This window comes from Hemibagrus wyckioides, linkage group LG13 (assembly GCF_019097595.1).
Source record: "Hemibagrus wyckioides isolate EC202008001 linkage group LG13, SWU_Hwy_1.0, whole genome shotgun sequence".
Lineage (NCBI taxonomy): Eukaryota > Metazoa > Chordata > Actinopteri > Siluriformes > Bagridae > Hemibagrus > Hemibagrus wyckioides.
Genome location: NC_080722.1, coordinates 23,522,450 through 23,541,908, shown reverse-complemented (window position 1 = coordinate 23,541,908; position 19,459 = coordinate 23,522,450). Strand labels below are relative to the sequence as shown.

The 19,459-nt window shown below is 39.8% G+C and overlaps 2 protein-coding genes across 2 annotated transcripts in view; both read right to left on the bottom strand.

Annotated features, from left to right (window-relative positions):
* usp22 (ubiquitin specific peptidase 22) overlaps window positions 1-8,323 on the bottom strand; it is a 44,404-nt gene extending 36,081 nt beyond the window's left edge. Inside the window, exon 1 of the mRNA XM_058405688.1 lies at window positions 7,860-8,323. Within this exon, the coding sequence (XP_058261671.1) occupies window positions 7,860-7,979 (120 nt within the window). The 5' untranslated portion in view covers window positions 7,980-8,323. The remainder of the gene's footprint in view (window positions 1-7,859) is intronic.
* A 1,006-nt stretch (window positions 8,324-9,329) lies between these two features.
* On the bottom strand, window positions 9,330-19,222 carry cops3 (COP9 signalosome subunit 3). Its single transcript, XM_058405690.1, has 12 exons — window positions 19,035-19,222; window positions 17,552-17,681; window positions 15,754-15,866; window positions 15,437-15,486; window positions 15,193-15,285; window positions 14,894-15,073; window positions 14,496-14,636; window positions 13,194-13,367; window positions 12,936-13,022; window positions 10,642-10,755; window positions 9,768-9,848; window positions 9,330-9,640 (listed from the first exon to the last, which is right to left on the bottom strand). The coding sequence occupies exons 1-12, from the start codon at window positions 19,087-19,089 to the stop codon at window positions 9,587-9,589; spliced, it is 1,272 nt and encodes a 423-aa protein (XP_058261673.1). The 5' UTR covers window positions 19,090-19,222; the 3' UTR covers window positions 9,330-9,586.
* Window positions 19,223-19,459: the final 237 nt, after the last annotated feature.

Below are 19,459 nucleotides of genomic sequence, written 5' to 3'. Positions count from 1 at the left end.
GCAGCAAAAATAGTAACATCAGCTCAGTCAAAGCACTGCCGTTTATTGTTTCCAAAGAATATCAAAGCTTGAGGCTTCGTTTTCGGTCAGCTCTCCAACAATCCTGACGAAATTTAACAAGGCCTTTGGGAAACTGGTGTGCTGCTGCTGGTGAATGAGAAATGACAGAATGAGTGCACCTGCATGACTGAACCATGCTGAAAATCATCAGGTCATGTACCAAGCCTGAAACCAAAAGCTCTCTCCAATCTTCCCTCACATCAGCTTATTTAATCTAATTTAAAAGATTCATTTATCTCAAAGAAATTTCAACTCACACACCACCTACAGAAAAATCTCAAGTTCCCCCACATCGCTGTCTCCTGCTGCAGCCTTCTTGAAGTCATTATCCACCTATGTTAGTAATACTTTAACTTATATACACAGTAAAACGGATTATCTAATTATTCTGCATCCAACCATCACACCTTTGTGCATGAATGTTTCTTAAAAAAAAAAAAAAAACAGTAATCATAAAAAAAATCAGTAATAATAAACATTTTATTACAAAATTAATGGAGGGGCTATGGCTATCAGAATCCCTAAAAATGCATCTAAATGTTAAACAGGCTATAATTATTGCTGTCTGTCTGTCTTTTTTCTGTCCGTCTCCCCGCCTGCCTGCCCGTCTCCCCAGTCTCCCTGCCCGCCTGCCTGTCTATCCTTCTCCTTCCCTGCTTGTCCGTCTCCCTGCTTTCAAAATGGCTTGTGCAGAACCTCTCTGGGTTTTTTGCTTGTTTATTTTTGTTAAAGCGTTTTGGTTTTTTAGATGTGAGACAGCTCTCAGTAACAGACTTTACGGAGTTTGTCGTTGCAACAACAGAGAAACGTTGTTTCATTTCACTATACACTGCACCACTGCATCTTCACTTGACTTGGATAGATTATATGGACTTGGGGGGAAAAAAACAATATTAAAAGTCCAAAGATCTAAGAGAGATGTGTACAGGAATCTATAAGAATATATTTATGCAACTTTCATTGATGTAGAAAGTAAAAGCACAGTCTCTTTTTTTCCTCTCCTCACACTTTGGAGAGAATGGAACTGGACACTTTACACGGGATTGAACACCATGTTGGCAAAAACAGTGATTTCTAGCAAAAAAAGGTTTAAAGAGTTTAGGCTTCAGAATCACAAAACATTTACCGTATTAACGTAATGTATAGAGGATTAAATAAAGGATCATACACAATAACATGAATTCCACCAAAATACACCAACATTTAGACAATTAATATTAAAATGCTCAGAAATTTCCTCTAGAGGAAATACAATGTCTTTATAATTTCTGGTGATTCTGAACAGGCATACTTTACAGCATATTTATTAGAAGCTTAATGAGAATGGCTTGGCTGTTTAATAACCCTGAATGGATGCTGCACTTTGTTTTTTCCTTATCAAATTCCTGCTCCAAGTTTCTGCGGCAACCAACCATCCAATCAGTGATAAGATGCTGCATTTGTACATCACAGACAAAGTAGGAGGCATGTGGGTGATAAACGAAGTCAGGGGAGGAGAGAGGCATGAAAGAACAAAGGAGAAGGAGATTTAAATGAGTGAGGGAGAGAGAGAGATGTAGTACAAACAAATAGAGATGAGGGGAGAAGATAGTGTGTGTGTGTGCACGCGTGTGTGCGTGCACGTGTAAAGAGGGAAAAGGAGAAGTAGGATGCACAAGAAAACGTGAGAAAAACTGCAAATCTCAAATGCAGCACTGCAGTATAATGGGGAAGAGGACATCGATTAGCCTTGGACCCATTTCTGCGGCAAGGCTATAGACACAGGAATAAGCACAAACTGATCTAATAATAACTCCAGATTCAGAGAACACACAAATCTTGAAATCCCCAAGTAACTTTATTCTACAATTTACACTTGAGAACATCTGGAGTTGTTAATTTAACCTTGCCAAACCAGTGCAGCATCAAATGCTCATTCCAGTTATTTCCACAGAAATTACAACAAAGCATTTTATTCTTGTCAAATTCTTAGTGTTTTTGCCCAAATGGCTTAAGCCTTCATCATTCACCTACATCTCTCTGCTCTGCTGATTTAAAATGTCTGCTGAGCCTCTGGAGAGCCTTTTAAACAGCCTTAGGCCTCTTCACCGTCTCCCTCCATAAATTCATCTGGAAGCTCCATAATGTTGGAGTCTTGCAGAAAGTCTGGACCTGGCCTATATATCCTCATGACAGTCTCTGGGTATGTACAAACATGAAAAATAGCAAGCACCTGAAAGAGGGATGAATTATTGATGGCAGGCAGAATGATCATATAGCACCATAGATGCAGTGTGGGCTGCTCATAAAAAAGTGATTAACAGGTAATGGTAGAGCCATTAATAAAGATATGAGCCATGACATGGAGAGGTGTGAATCAATGGTAGGATTTGAATGGCTTGAACTGTCACAAGGCTCGAGATGCCTTGACAGCACAGAGGAAATCTGGCTTACTGAGGCCCAAAGCTGTGTAAGAGTATCTCACCCTCTGAGGTCTGATCATTAACTCTTAAGAAATTATTATCTTGTTTTTCTGAATAAAAGATACCTCTCCTGTCCACACAAGCAATCACACATCTAAGGTAGATCATGCCAAGAACACTGGGGATGAAGCAGGAACACACTCCAGATGAGACACCAGTCTACTGCAGGGCACCATGTGCACACATTCACAGATTCTTTCACACTTAGTGGTAATTTACAGTTACCAGTCCAGCTACATGTATGTTTATGGAAGCTGCAGTTCCCAATGTAAACCCACATGCACACAAGGGAGAACATGTGAAACTCCACACAGACAGTAACCTGAGCTCAGGGTTGACTCAAGGACAATGAAGTTCCAGCCTTTAATGCCTCATTAAATCAGCCTTTAAACTCATTAAATCAGTTTACAACTGTTGCATTAAAAATGTAAATGCCACATATGCCTGTGAGATCTCAGAAAAGAGTAAATCACAATAAAACGTTTTATGATAACATTACACTGGAATTTCGCCCAGTGCTAACTGCTTCTCTTCCTTTTGGTAGCTTGCTGTGCCGGAGATCATTTCACACATAAACTCAGACTTATCATAAAAGATCACCCATACAATCCCACACAAATATCACCAGTCCTAGTCTGTTTAAGGAGATCTTTCATCAACAGCAGCTCAGCCTAGTCCAAGAACACATCTGTTTGAATCTACACATTAGCCAGTCATAGGCTCGTTATCACAGCTTCCAGAGGCAGTAGATACATTTATTTTCTCTCTTGCTATTTCTGTGTCCTATCTCCATGTCCTTCCTCTTGCTCTTTTTCACACAGTCAATTTACTGTAATGTTGGTAACCATGGCAGCGAGGTGTCACGGCAGCAGCTCCTCTATAAAAACCTAATGACACGAGGCCACAAACCGCAAACCCAAACGTGATGCTGCTGAAGCCAAATACACCTATCCCCAACAAGCAGACCTGGGCAATTAATCCACAGTCCACACTGTGTAGAAAAAAGTCCCAGCGGACCAAGATTGTCAGAAATTATACAATACTGAGAAGTCAAATCTTCTTGGGGGGAAAAAAATGAATTAACCAACCAGACAACTAAAATCCATAAAGCACCATCAGAGTTTCCATATTACTTTCCGAGTGGGAAAGATGCAGAAAGAACTTAAACATGGCTGGCTCTTTATCATTACTGTCACGAGTCAATGTCCTCCAACTCATCCTGCTCTGAAGCGCAACAACATAAAAGCATTTTTCAAAGGTGTACAGGTACATTTGCTTAACTGGTATAGATTTAGAAAGAAAGAAAACACTATTTTGCAGCAATCGTGTAATGGTTTATAAAAAAAAGTAAAAAATAAAATAAATAAAATAAAAGTGTGAAAAAGTTCTGGGTTATAAAATGAAGCATGTTATGAGATTACAACACAGTTCATTTTTGTCAGTATTAAAGATGTAAATGGAATGTCATTAACTCTTGATGCCATAATAAGAAAACAAACCACTTTTAAGCACCAAACAGTGGACTAAGTCATTTGTGCTCAACTAGCACACCCACAATAGACACAAGCAAATGTCCATTTGCTGGCATGAACCAAGGGCTATCTGTGTGCTGTCGTAGGTCAGCTTTTAAAGTCAAACGATGAGTTGTTTAAATTCCTACCCCATAGCACGTCACTGAGCAACTAGCAGAGGAAGGTTGCTGCTGCTGTCAGTTAATTGTTTTTTTGTTGAATGGTTAGCCAAGTTTCCACCTTGCCAGCATAAAACACTGTTACAGCTGTTCCACTTAAGTGAATTGGTTTTGTGATCTAATTCCATAAAGCTGGAAGTGTTTGTTACTTAAACTCCTACTGATGGTTAAAAGTGAAATAAACCTTATACACATACACAGTGCAGCCTCTACCACACACACACACGAGCTAGCACCTGCTTCTGATTTTTCTTTTTTGTTTTGTTTTCATATACAATTTAGGATTTATAACCTGCGAAAAACTTTGTGATTTAAATCATTTCTTATGTCCATCACTACTGGAATATCTTCTTTTTCACATTTGTTAACATGTGGGCAAGAAAAACATGACAGAACATAAAAAAATTAAGCCTTGAAGTCATCTGGAGAAGACAAACAGAGCATAAATACAGACACCTATTTCAACCAGTGATGCTGGTCACACTAATGTTTTCTGGGCTTTATGGCTTTATTGTTTCAGGAAGGTGACAGTAAGAAAATAACTGTATTTCACAGGCACAACTGAAGGCACCGGAGCTCACCGATAAGCACAGACACTGTAGGAAACGTCATTGTAGGAAAAAAGTGTAGACTTAATGACTTTCCTTCAAAACTTTTTTTGTCTTCTTTCCTTAACTGCCCCACTCCACTCTATTGGCACTATCAAACATAAAGAAGGTCTATTTTTTTCAAATATAACCCATGAAACCTAGACCTAGCCCACACAAACATGAGCCCCAATGTTGATAGTTTTTAGCTCTTGTTTTCTGTCCATAAAGAAACACAAAAACGATAGCATAAGCATCATGCTGGGCATGCACACTAGATGTCTACCCCCATGAGCCTTTCCAGAATTTTTGTTATTATTTTGACATCAAGAATATAGGACCTGCTTTCTTTCCGTGTCCGGTGTTACCTATAGGCTATACGAAGCGGTCAAACATGGAATTCAAATGCACAATACATACATCATCCACCACCTTGGATTTACTGATTCTTTGAAAAGCTGTTTACTCTCTTTTAGTCTACAAGAACAGTGTTTCATATTTACACACTTTAGAGAGCAGATTTGACAAGATGCATTTTTGATGTGTTTCAGTGTGTATGGAAAAGCAAGCAGATGCATTTTCCAAATGCTCATGTGCAAAAGACCAGAAAAGTGATTTTTTTCACAAAGAACTTACTTTCAACATTGACATTCAACTAATCCTTTTCAAAGAAAACACATATCAAGGCCCCAATTACACCTTGCACAGCAGTGCCATTACACTGAATAAAGATTATTAACAACATTATAGTACATCACACACTTGACATAGTAATCATCATTCAGTCATCTTCAGTAATTTTATCCTGCTCAGGTCAGTGGTGATTCTGGAGCCTATCCCGTTAACACTGGGTATGAGGTGGGAATAGAGCCTGGATGTAACCCCCACCGCCCAAAGGGTACCATGAACATACACATTCACATACTCGTTTAAACCTAAAGCAACTTGGTATAGCCAATCCACCTACCAGCACGTCTTGGCAGGAAACCAAGGAACCCATCTGGACACAGGGAGAACATACAAAACACCACACACAGAGTAGTCAGAGATTAGAATCAAACCAAGGACCCTGGAGCTGCGATGCAGCAGTGCAACTTACTGCAAAACCATGATAACCAATGTGAAATATTAATGGCACCATAAATGCATTCTCATCAGCTGGATTGTGGTCAGATCTCCTTTCTCCTCTGTAATGAGTTGGTTAGGTAGGAATAAGTGTGGCGCATCAGCCCAACAGAGTTTTATTCCTAATAAAACTAAAGGGTCCATAAATTTCAAGCATTTTGCACAAAAGTAGCTTATGGTTATGGCAATAATTTTGAAATGAAAAAGTATATTGGGTAGTCCATTTCCAGTGGAAGATGCACAAAATGGGAAGAGCTCAATTGGGAATTGGGAAGAACGAGGTAGGAGAGGTAACCAGCTGCAGTACAGCTCAAGTACAGTGGCCAGATGTAACTTTACTGAGCAGCCCACACTCTGCTAAGCATTATAAGCAATAGAAACACTGTTTTCAGTAACTGCGACAGGAACATCTATGAATGCTACATTTTTTCCCCCTTGATGACGCTGTATCCTGTGGGGTAAATCTTTCTCCCCAAAGGCAACTTCCTGTCTGAGGTGTAGTCAGAATTAAGGATGTACACAAATCCTGCTTTTTATGGTAACCACAGTATCTCAGAGTATCTGACTGACATCTGCACAGTAATCAGCAAACTCTCTGTGATCCTCTGATGCTACATTATGTGAAACAACACAGGTGTGTTTGCTTTAAAGAGAAATTGTGTTTTGTAACTTATTTGTAACATAATACTCATTCAGTGTAAAATATGTCCATGAATCGGATCTGAAAACGTGTCCGTTTCTAGCTGAGTGAACGTCTACATCCCTAGCTGCAGTGTGAGGCACATTGTGGAGGCAGTCTTATCTTTGCTAGCATAGACTAATATGAATAAGTCAGTCACTCATGGCAAAAATGGCAGTAAATTATATCATTTTGAACAGCTCACATTTCCAAAATTACCCTAAAACCAATTTCCTAAATGTCTAAAATATCCATCATATAAAATACATAGTGTCAGTATGTTAAATCGAACTGAAAGGGACGGTATTAAATCTGTCCCTAGCCACACTGTGACACGGTCATGTGGAGCTGTGTCCATTTACACCTGCTTTAATCAGATCTGATCAACAGATGCTAGATGTACAAATGTAACCCAAGAGACTAGTGCTGGTTTGAGGCTATTACCAAAAGTAAAGAAACCGCTCCCAAACTAATCTACTCTGTAATCTTCAATTACGATGGATCCTTGTTTTTAGGATGATCTCATTTCTGTCGTTCCAGCGTCCTTTACATGTGCAGTGTGTCTTAAAGCGAAGCAACCATCACCAACCCACTGACCAGGTACAAAATCCCGTGATGATGGAAGCATGAGGGAACGGGTGTGACTGGGTTTTAGCCGTAAGACTGACGCAGATTTCAGGCTGAGACATGAAGTTTGATTAAAATATAGCAATCTGTGTATTGACTACAGAACCATTACAAGTGTACTTGATCTCTCTCACACACACACACACACACACACACACACATACATATATATATATACATATATATATATATATATATATATATATATATATATATATATATATATATATATATATATATATATATATATATATATATATATATATATATATATATATATATATATATATTCACATACACACACATACCCCCACCCACCCCACTTCACGGCTCACATGGCTGCAGGCTATCTGTGATCAGACCCCACCACCACCACCACCACCCCCACCCCACACACACACACACACACACACACCCCACTTCACGGCTCACATGGCTGCAGGCTATCTGTGATCAGACCCCACCACCACCCCACCACACACACACACACACACTGCTGTGAGCGGTACAGGGTGGAAGTTGCATCACTTTAGTTAGTTTGGTTAGTAAGCCAGACTGAGGTACATCTCGACGGTCCGGTTGTTGGCAGCTCTCAGTCTTGGTGTATTTCCGTGCAGCAGCGTATTTACCTTGCGTTTCCTGGTTTCGGCCGAGCCGCTCCACACAAAGCACTGGTAAATGACGCGCAGGTTCTGCTTCCAGTTCTCCACTTTAAAGCCGTTCACGTGGGAGCAGCCGGCCGGACCCATGGCCGTGTAATCACATCCGAAACGCGGCGTAAATTCAGCGACGGGAATCGCGCTCCGCCGAGCGAAACGGACAGAAATTGATTTTTATCCACCAATTGTTTCGTTTTGGCAGGCTATACAGGCAGCCACGGCACCGCTCAAGATGCGTGCCTTACACATACGGCAGTTTTTCGCGAGATTTAATCCTTATTCCTAAAATAGCTTTCGCATCCGTGTGCCGACGCCAAAGCCGCAATGTGATATTAATCCCGGGGCTACTTTAATGTTGTATTTTCCAAGTCGGATGTTTTAATGGACGGCAATGGAATTCAAGTGATCACCGTGGGCGACACAAACCTCACGGCGCCGCTGTCTGATTGGCCGATGGCTCATCCTGTAAGACTTACATTGGTTAATAGTCGTGCCATTTGTGCGTCAGGCCCCGCCTCTACTCAAGAAAGTTGTCAGCTGATTGGCCACTTGGGCCGCTCGTCAATTCGCGAAGGTGTTTTTTTTTTCTGCCGGAAGCTTCGCGATTGAGTTTGTGTAGAGCGGCAGGACGGTTCGCTGTGTCCGTCATTGTTACAGCTCCTTTCTAACGCACAAGATAAAAGCGTTTAAGTTTCACAAATATAGCATGATGAAGTGTACAGGGCTTAATGTTTATTTCAAAGCAACACAAATAACGCATAAGCATTAATGTTTCTTCACACTTATTTTTGTTGTTGACTTCGCCGTGTTATCTACGTCATTTCCGACACTCTGCTCCCTGTAGCAGCGTGGTCTTACACAATTATAGAGATGGATTTCGTCACTCAATGCAACAAGACCTAAATGTCGCTGTCCTTTCCGTTCCAACCTTCATAAAACCAAAGTTATACTTAAAATGTAGTCAAAATATACAGAAAAGTGTCTTTTGGATTGATTGGCTTCGTTAGAATAAAGTTGTGGGAAACTTTTAGGAGCACGCATTTTAGCCATGACAGATCACTGATGCATCTCATCTCTTATATACTATTGCTCTGGTGTTAGAATGTCATGGTTAAAAACACTCCTATTCACGGGAAAGGAACAGGAGTCTGAGCATATTCAGTCATAGTGAGTGTGGTAAGAATGGCAGAGCTGCTTTACCTGCTATGTATTAGTAATCTGTTAGTTAACATACAAGTTTAATACACACACACTGACACAACCGAGTGAATGCTTCACCTGCCAGGCATACACACTAGAAGATATGCATCTTTTCCACACCCAGACATATGATTCAGCTGATGCAAAAACAGTAGGAGCGAGTTATTACACTGACACAATAAGCAAAAGAGTAAATAAATTAAAATGTGTATTAAAATGACAACACATATATAGACAAGCTTCTTGAACAAAGAAGTCCAGTAATTTTATTATTTCGGTCATAAATGAAGCTGTGGTTTTGCACTTCAACATTGATAAATAAAACACTGACAAAACAGGGTTGGTGTGTATGGGAGCGCAGTGAAAGAAAAAAAACTAATTAGAATTGCAGACATTTTAGGATTCCTCTGATATAGTCCATATTCAAAAGGCTGATATTCTTCCTGATGATGGTTCTTCAGCATTACAGGAGACGGGGAATGCTCACTGCAGTGGCCTCAGGAGTAGGATGATGTCTTGCTGCCAACATCGTCTTCTTGCGTTCCCATACTCTGAAGAGCCAGAAAACAAACGGGCTTTTAATTCAAGCAGAAAGGTTAAATACTGATAGCTTTCTGGATTGACTATTAAAAACGAGTTGTATTTCCATTTTTAAAAAATCTACAGAAATCTGCATACCTTTTGTACAAATTGTGGATTGACGGTGATCTCCTGATCCATGGCCTTTAGTTTCTCATCTAATTCTATACACTTCAGCATCTAGATGAGTAAATAAAGAGAATATGAAAGTAAGAACAACATGACCCAGAAGCAGATTGAGTCAGTGTGTCAGCATGCTGAGTAATGTGTATGGTTTTTAATATATAAGCATGGGCAATTAGAAACTCTGACAGATTCTAGAAAGAGAAATAAGCAAAATAAAAAAGCTCAATGATGCCATCACCGATTCTAATCCTTCTTGATACTAATTTGTACTTCAAGCACAAAGGAAGCAGTTACAGAACATTTTAGATACTTGACCTTGCTGTGATCTTTACAGTGAGTGCATCAATTCCAAATCTCATCACTTCTACTGCTGGTTACACTTATAATTACATATACGACTATAAGGAGAATCCCATAAGGACAATCTGAAAACATTTACTCAGTTGTGGAGCCATAAAAGCCCAAATCAGTATCATGGCATTGTTGCACTAGAACCTAATAACTGGTTTTAAAAAAAAAACACACAGACATCTAATATTAGAGAGGCTGAGTTAATAAAGTACAGGTTAAATACATTTGAATTTTTTCAATCAGTTCCAGTTTTACAAAGTTTAAAAAGTACAGTTCCTTAATCTGGGCAAATCAGTGCTCTTTGATCAAAGGATAATTATAATGAAGCAACTGAAATGTCTTAATAACTTAGCTCACTGTCCAGTGTAAACAGCCTCATGCTCATATTAAAGCATCATGTATGAAGTGATGATCAGCCTCCATGTGTGTGACTCTGCCCTGTTTTCTTTCAGGTCTGGCAATAGAGTGCTCAAAGCCTTGCAGTATTATTACAAACCTCTTGGTCAATTTTGTGGAGCATTGCAGGGTTGTTGTATTTTTCAGGGTTGTCGTGGAAACAGACCATGCCATCTTTTTGGTTGATGCTGGCATAAATCTCTCCATCTTCGATCTGTGAGGAGGAGAGGAACAGTTTAAAAGAGAACACCCACATAAGCCACTTTTCAACAATGGAAATGTAATTTCAAGCACTGCAGGAACATCTGGTCTCCTGCGACTTCCCGATTATCGAGTGTATTCCTGCCTAAAATACCTTTTTCCATATTTTAAAATTTTTGCTGTATTCTAAAGACAGAAGGACGAAATAAGAAAAGTAACACACTTTACACACAAGGTAATATACTGTGTTGGGGAATACTGTGCATTGTAATATTTTGTACCTCTTCTCAGCATCTGAGCATGACATTTCTTTCATGTCACAACCACTTTGATGAGGTTGAACAGTTTAATCAATCCCTCAACTACATGATTCAATAATGCATAGAATTTGGAAAAATGGCTATTTGCAGTGTGAGAGATCCCACAAGCTCCCACATGGCTCTCTTCATTTGAATTACAGTATTTGTGTGCAAGCCCTGCAGCATCTCGGACGTCATTAAGGAAAAATGGGAGGAATATTAAAAATCCCATAAAAAACTAAATTTAGTATGTCTGGCAAGAATGATGCAGCCCAATTCACCTGGTTCCCTGCAGAGATCACAGTCCCAGACACTGTTGCCAGGTCACGTTTTTTTTTTTTTTTTGAGCTTATAGAACACTACAGTGAGACTCCTCCAGGTGTGGTTCATCCCTTACTAGTTTCTTCAATTAAAAAATGTAGTTTGGGAGGAACTCAAGGCTATGCTTGATATCGGAGAAGTTACTGAAGCAATCCCATGGACTTGGTACTGACAGGTCAGATCATTATTGGGTGGACTTTAGAAAAGTCAACATGGCATGTGATGCATAGCCAATGACCAAGTATTGATGAACTGCTTGATCAGTTGGTGTGACCTCCCTTCATCCATTAAACAAGGAATATTGGCAGATTCCCTAAGTCCAATAATCTGAGCAAAAAAGCCTTTTCCCCACTCGGTTTGGGTGACATCAGTTGGTCACCTGTCCGTTTGGTTTATGTATAGCTGCAGTGATGGCTCAAAATCTTATGAACAGAATGACATGCTTGCATGGCAAATACAGTGTGCTGCTGCATGTTTAGATGACAGTCATTTATATTATGAATTGGCAGGCGCATTTACGACATATGAGAGCAGTCCAGCAACACCTGATATGGGTAAGGACTCACAGCAAATACAAAAAAGTGGGCAATTAAGCAGGTGGAAGTACAGCGGCATGGTTAATCGAGTGCTAAATTGAAAAGCCAATAATGATTGTGGCCTGCCCAGGACCTAATACCTAAAAGATTTTAAGGCAGTTCTTGTGGCTGGCAAGTTTGTACCCATGTTTTGGACCTCAACATCCATTGACTGACCTCACTAAAAAGGGAGCACCAGATCCAGTCCAATCATGCCAAATAAAAGTTTTGTGTGGGGGTATGAAAAACACATTCATCAGTGTTCATGAGTATGAAAGGTTCACAAGGCAATGTATATTTCAGGGATATTTTACTAAAACCTGTATAACTGCAGTTACATAAAAGGTCTTAACTTGTGTCTTTTTAATCAATCTCACTACCACAGATGGTCTGACCAATCCCACCTGCTCCTGCAGTCTGTTGGTGACTGCACCTTTGCAACATTTAACAGATTTAGTTCGTTCTATTTCTGAAAACATAAGCAAATTCACCTTTTCAACCTCTGTGACTGAGCAGGATAAAGCAGCTGATGAATTAAAAATAAATAAATTTTCTTTGTCTGAAAAGCTTCACATCTGACGCCTGTCCTGAGATAAAAACCATCCGCTGACCTATACACCTACAGTTCTAGTGCGCACCTATTTTCTGAAACATGTAATACATCTGTTATTACTGGACAAAATGAAACTGGGAATCTCCTTCAAAGTGGTTGATGGTCAGAAAAGTTGAAATTTAGTTCACACAACGCTGAGCTCTACTACAATATACTGCAGTATGGTGCTCAGGCTGATCTGGTGAAATCCTTCGCTGGGTTAATACTCCACACTGCGGCCAGCTCACAAGCAAAGACACACACAAATCTTTGTTCATTTAATTTGGTATTTATTTAATTTCTGGTATTTTCATTCAGGTGTTGCCAGGTGATAATTCCAGCAGCAGTGCTTGTTAAGTAAACACAGGATGTATATATTATGATGATGGTGGTGTTGCTGACTCACCATGTGCAGGACGTATTTCTCTGCCTCCTGAGGCCCTGAGAGCTGAACTCGACTTGCCATGTCTTGTAAAGACAACGTCAGGAACGTCTGCATCACAGGAAAAGGCAATGTGTCAAAATCAAAGCATTTAGAACCGCTTCTGATCATTATGTAGATTAAAGTATTTCTCTGGTGAACAGGTAGGTGAAACATTTACATTCAATTAAATCCCATTCCCCTTTTAACTCTGACAAACTGTGACAGTGTGAGATAGGAGACCTTGGTTAGCCTCTGGATGTTCTTCTTGTACAGTGAGGAAAGGCACTGCTTAACCAGGCCCATATTATTGTCACGTGTGAAGGTTTCGCTGTGCTTGTTGACAAGGCTGCGCAGCTCAGCAGGGTTGTTGGTGGAGTACACTTGCGCCAACTCATGGTAAACATTACTGAGGGGCTACAAAAATTAAAAACATATCATAGTACAAATTAGGGATTGTTAAGCATTAGATAAAAGATAAAAAAGGGTAGAAAAAAGGCAGGTTTGGCTAAAAAACTAAAACCACAAAAATTACACAGGACAATTCAAAGACACTCGCTGTTCTTGAATTCCTCCTCCGAGCACGACACGACTGCTGAGCTCATAAAAAGGAAGCTTGACTGCACCACTTCGTAATCGGCACAATGCTAAACAACTGCATGTAGCTCCCGACATATTTTCTTCTTTTAATTTTTTTTGTTTATGAAAAATAAAGAAAGTGAGTCAACAAAACCCCAAAAATTACAAACAAATAAAACTAATAATTTAATTATGAAAAACACGGAGGACAAGTCGGTCTGTCTGCTCATTAAACTATAAGGGGTTAATAAATGCCTCTGCTGGTGGAAGATTTAGCACTGTCAACGGCTGGTATGATTTTCTTCTGAGGATGAAAGCTGCCTTATAAATCAGTTGCTTATAAATCGTCATTAAACTCATCAGACCATCATGTGGGAACGTCAACTAAAACACAATTTCCCCGTTTGTGCTTGGTGAGCATCATCACCTGGTTACAGAGCTTTTTTCTCCCTTCTTTTCAAAGTCATACTATTTTAATGTCTCAATTTATTCAACTGCCTTTTCTGTAATTTTGTCTCTAGAATTTGAGCTGTTCATGTGCTACAGGACTGCTAAACATTTTACTGCAATAGAAGTGAATCAAAATAACATCCATTTCTGCCTTTCAGCCTTTAACTTTCATCGTTCACTTTGTGCTCATACCCATGAATGCACTTGAATGCTTATGGAGTTTAGTAGGTGTCAAATTAGCTGTGTCAGGAAAATGCTTTGAATTTTTATGACTAATCAGCATGCACACAAGTGTGAAGAAAATCAGCATTTCCAAAACTAAATGTAAATCAGGCAAAAATTTGAGTTTGGTTCAAAGTATGCAAACATTTATACACAATATTGCTTGGAAATATTATCATTACTTCATGTATTCTATTTTTTAAAGCCCATCTGAATAGGGCTCATCAAAGTGCTGCTAACACTATGAAGAGGAACAGCAACACATATATCCATGCTTCATTTTTTTTGCCTCACCTTAATGAACCTGCCCACAATCTGTGATGTGTATTTGGGAAGCTGCTGCACCTTGCCATGGAGGATGAGAGAGACAAGAATATACTTCTTATAAGCCTCAAGCATGATGTGACTGACTGCCATAGCTGGAGTGGTTATAGCCTAAGGGAAGAAGAGATGTGAAAGCCTGTGTTTACAGTCTGACACGTTAATGTACCATATAAGACAATAAAAAATCTCACCATAATGATACTACCTAAAGCCAGAGAGAGTGACAGACAACTGAAATCAACTAATGATTTGACTGAAGAGTGAGAAAATACATTATGGGACAGACAGTGTATCAGATGTTCATAATATACAATGAGTTACAGTCTTTTAGAGGAAAATAAAAAACGAGAAAAGCCCTTGCTCAGTACCTGCTCAAAGAAATACAGTGCTCTTTCAAAGTTCTTCAAACCCGTGTAGATCATGCCACCGTAATAGTAATAACACAAAAAGTGCTTTGCATCATAAGCTCCATTCTCTTTGCAGATGTCCATCATGTCCAACTCTAGGAAAGGAACTGCAGGCTTGAAGCATTTTGCTAGCAGGCAAAGCTGGTGAGATGAACAAACAGCACCGTCAATTTCTTTGTGAAAAAGACTTATTACGCTTCATCTGGCATGCATTACAGAAAGTGAAAACATGGATTCTCAGTCCTGCAGTTTGGACCCACCTGACACAGATCTGCATGCACTGAGGTAAGCTGGTTTGTGTTCATCTGCATTTTATCTATTGCTTGTTTGAGTATACTTATCCCACGTAACGGCTGTGAAAGCAAAGAAAATACATCCATTTTTTATTTTAACTCCAACAACAAAGTGTTTTATTTGAGTTAAGCCACAGTAATTTTCCAACAATGAAAACTTTTGATTAAATAAAGTATGACACGTTACAGATTTTGTGTCAAAATCGTTTACCTGTTTCCGTTCCACTAGGGCATTAGTCAACTGATGGCAAAGCCCAGCAACTGAGAAACAGGAAGACAAAGGGGAAAACGTAACCAGGAAAAAACCTTCTAAACAGTGAATACTTGAAATATGCTTTGTGTAGAGCACTTTTTAGGACACACAGTCAAGTGACATGAACATGCATTGCAGCAGAGTTTATTTCTGGACAGCAATGTGAATGTATCTAAGAAAAACCAGGACAAAATGGCTTCATTACTGAGGAAAAACTGCAGACTCGCCTATTCTCTCACAAAAAGTATGCAGACTCCAGAAGAGTATAAACTCACACGTGTCTGTTGCGTATCGAATGTGTTCTCCGTTGCAAGTACTGATGAAGAGCTGGACTTGAGAAAACAATGTCTCAAAGTCAGGGATGTTGGGCATGGAGAACTTCACAAATCTAAAATTACAAAGATAACATCAATCATCCAGCAAGCCACAGCACAGAGGAATTAACCAGCACCAAAACAACAATTTCTACACTCTAAAGACTTAGCAACCAGCTTTATTAATGATAATATATTTGCTTTTTTGATCATCTGAATAGTAATCCCACACACTATACGGATGCCTGACCATCACATCTATATGTGTATATTCCCCAAACTGTTTTAAGCACATCATTGCATATAAAGGCTTTCTATGCTGTGTTGTTACAATTTCACTTCACTGGAAGTCAGAGACCTGTTCCAGCATAACAATGTTCCTGTGCATAAAGTGAACTCCATGGTGTGTTAAGTTTGGAGTGAAAGAACTCGAGTGTCCTGCACAGATGAACTGGGATGAACTGGAACACTGACTAAACCCCAGACCTCCTAACCCAGGGTCTGATCTTACTAATGTTCTTGTAGGTGAATGAACACAAATCCCCACAATCATCTAGTGGAAAGAAACAAAGAGAAATCTAGTGGAAAGCCTTCACGGAAGAGTGGAGATTATTATAACAGTAAAGGAGACTAAATCTGGAACAGGATGTTCAATAGGTACATAGGAGTTTGATGGTCAGGGTACACATACTTTTGGTTGTGCAATGTATGCACATCAAACAATTGTAGTTTCTGATATGCATGACACAGTAAGCTACAAAAACAGGCAAAAGGAAGTTATTGAGTTAAAAATAGCAGAACGTTGAAGGTACAATCATCAGAAAAAGGGAGAAGCATACTCGGTCAAAATATTTTTTTAAAGTGCCTGTGTTCGTATGGAGAAGATATCCTACAAGACAAAAAGCCTTCACATACTGAAAGGAATGTGAAACTTTCTTATTGTGATATGAGGACATTCCACAACAAAAGCAAAGACTTCTGTTTATTGTATTTTATTTATTTTTCACACTGCTTTCTCTCTGGGAAAAACAAAAATCTAAACACTAATTTAGCATCATATGTGAATTGCACTGAGCTTCACTTTTATCAGTGTGTTGCAGCGGTGCAACAATGAAATGCAAACACTGTCCAATCACAGCTCAACTCAGGACCTACCGTATTCAGAGAAGGGCCCTAAAGCATCCTTCTGCATGAGGTGTTGCTGTCCACATAAGAAACACACTCAGGTGGTGTTCTTTCCTATTGTGCTGATTGTTGAAACATTAATCCATCTTTTCAGGATTACTGAAACGTGATTAAAATGGACTTCTGTGATAAATAGCAAACCTGCTCCTTACTGAAATTTAACAGCAACGCTCCACTGTCCTTGTGTGAGCTGGACGGATTTTTAGCGATATTAACACTTTTTCTAGGAAATTGTTTTCTTTATTATGGATCACGGCGCCTTCCAAAGTTTCGCCCTGCTGATGTCACACCTCAACACATTGATTAATATGAAATGCAAAGCAACTAGCAATTATATTCACTTCTGACCATAAACCAGTGTTTAACAAAAGCCCGTTTACTGTTTTTCTCTGAAGAGGTAATCAGATGCATGGGTGAAAAAAAAAAAGGCTGTTCAGTGTGCCATGTAGTCCTTTTGTTGCAAAAGCAATACCATCTCTTTGCACTGCATTTTTAATGATTCCCCCTGCTTTCATTGCTTTTCTGTCTGACACGGGATTGTAAACGCATGTCTGAGGGTGATGTGCAGACTCACAGCACAGCTAGCACACCGAGCGAGTGTTCCTGGATGTCCAGAGCTCCTAACACAGTGTCCAGGTGGGAGAGGTTCTTTGCAAGCAGCTCTCCGCTTTTATTGATCAGCTCACACAGCTGAGTCATCTGGCCTAAAACAGAGAACAAACAGACAAGCAGCAGAACTTTACATCTCTATGTTAAAAAAAAAACCCTGTATACAGCTGTAAAGTGATAGCTGATATTAAACCTTTACACCATAAATAAAGTGTTTTGGAGTGCCAGGCAGTAATGAGATGTTTACTGGTATTAATAAAAAAGAAAGCTGAGGAAAACTAAAGAAAATCTTACAACACCTTAGTTCTTAAATGTAATTCTATGGTAAGATATGGCACATGGAGGGATCTGTCTAATTAAAGGAAAATATTCATTCACTTCTGTTGTGTTTGCCTGGTAAGATTAACTAACTTTCAGTAAACACTGTGTGCAGAGAAAACATGTCAGTGAGATGAAAACACTTGCACTATTGCTTGTCTTATTAGGTGTGACTGTTGTTGCCCCTAAAATGAATTTCTACACGATGAAAAGGTCACTCAATCCAGATGAAGTGCATCCCTTGACCCATGCTACCCGGGTGTTAAAAGAGATAAGCTGTCTGTTGACTTAATTTGTGATCAGCTTGCCTGGAGAGACACTAATCATCACAACGCAGCTGCAGTGATGTCGGCTTTTAACGTCTACAAAACTAGAAAGCTCAGATCATGGCTTAGTGCTGTCACAGCGTCTTTCACGGCCTGTTTCATTCGGAGTGTGAACAGGATCAGACCCAGTCTCAGTAAACTGAACTGAGGGTGTTTTTCAGTCCACGGAGTCAGCGTACTCCTGAGGACAGTCCCGGCCTGCACAGCTTTACTCCGTTATACAGAAAACAATGCAACTCTGCGGAATTTAGCAGATTTCACACAAAATTCCAGTCATGTATTGTGTTTCATTCACATTATGATTTAGCTACGGTCGCTAGTTACGTTATTCGCTGGTTACGTTGTGGCTAATGATGCTAGCTCGCTATGTCAGCGACATTTATAAAACTAGTCATGTTGTGTATCGGTGATGTAACCGGACCTTTTCTGAACTTAACTGGCCATTTTGCAGAGTAGTGATTTCATTTTATTTATAGGGAACAAACTCACGAACATGCTCAGCTAAAGTTCTGTCAACTAATACCTTCAGCTTTTCCCATCTAGCATGTTACCTAACTAGCTGTGTGTTTTCTACACCCGCATTTATCACACCGGCTGGTTCCGCCTCCACAATTCGGATTGGAGAATAGGGCATAATGGAATTGCCGCGGTCCAATCATGGCCCAGTGTGTGCGCACGAGCCCCAGAACGTTGACGCACAGAAGGCGTGCTTGTCGGAATACAGGTGTGGAAAGAATAACGCGGACTAAATAAGTACTTTGCTAACCTTGATTGTTTCGGTATGTTCATGAGCTGTGTTCATACCTTGAGCAGATAGTTGCCGCACATTGTTCACGAACTGCTCCAGTGCTGAAGCCATGATTCCACAAGTTTTCGAAGAGGCCGCTTTCACCAGTTTTCATTCAAGTGTCAAAAATAAGTGCTAGCTAAACAGGATGGGCCAGAGCGGGTCTGGGGCCTCGGCCGCCACCAACAGAAACCAAAGTCTCGCGATACAGCAGCATCATCACACCGTTAGCGAGACTTGCAGGTGGTTGTTGTGAGCGGCGCTAAAGGGCTGAAACGTTATCAGTGAACAAGTTCTTACTTACTTCTTACTTCTTACATTTAGGACAGCTGTACTTAAAATTAAGCATATCAGTGTAGATCGTGGACGAGGCTCCAATCCATCATTTAGAAGTAAGGGCAATTCAGAGTCATCAGTCGGCCTTCATTATGTTTTAGGACGT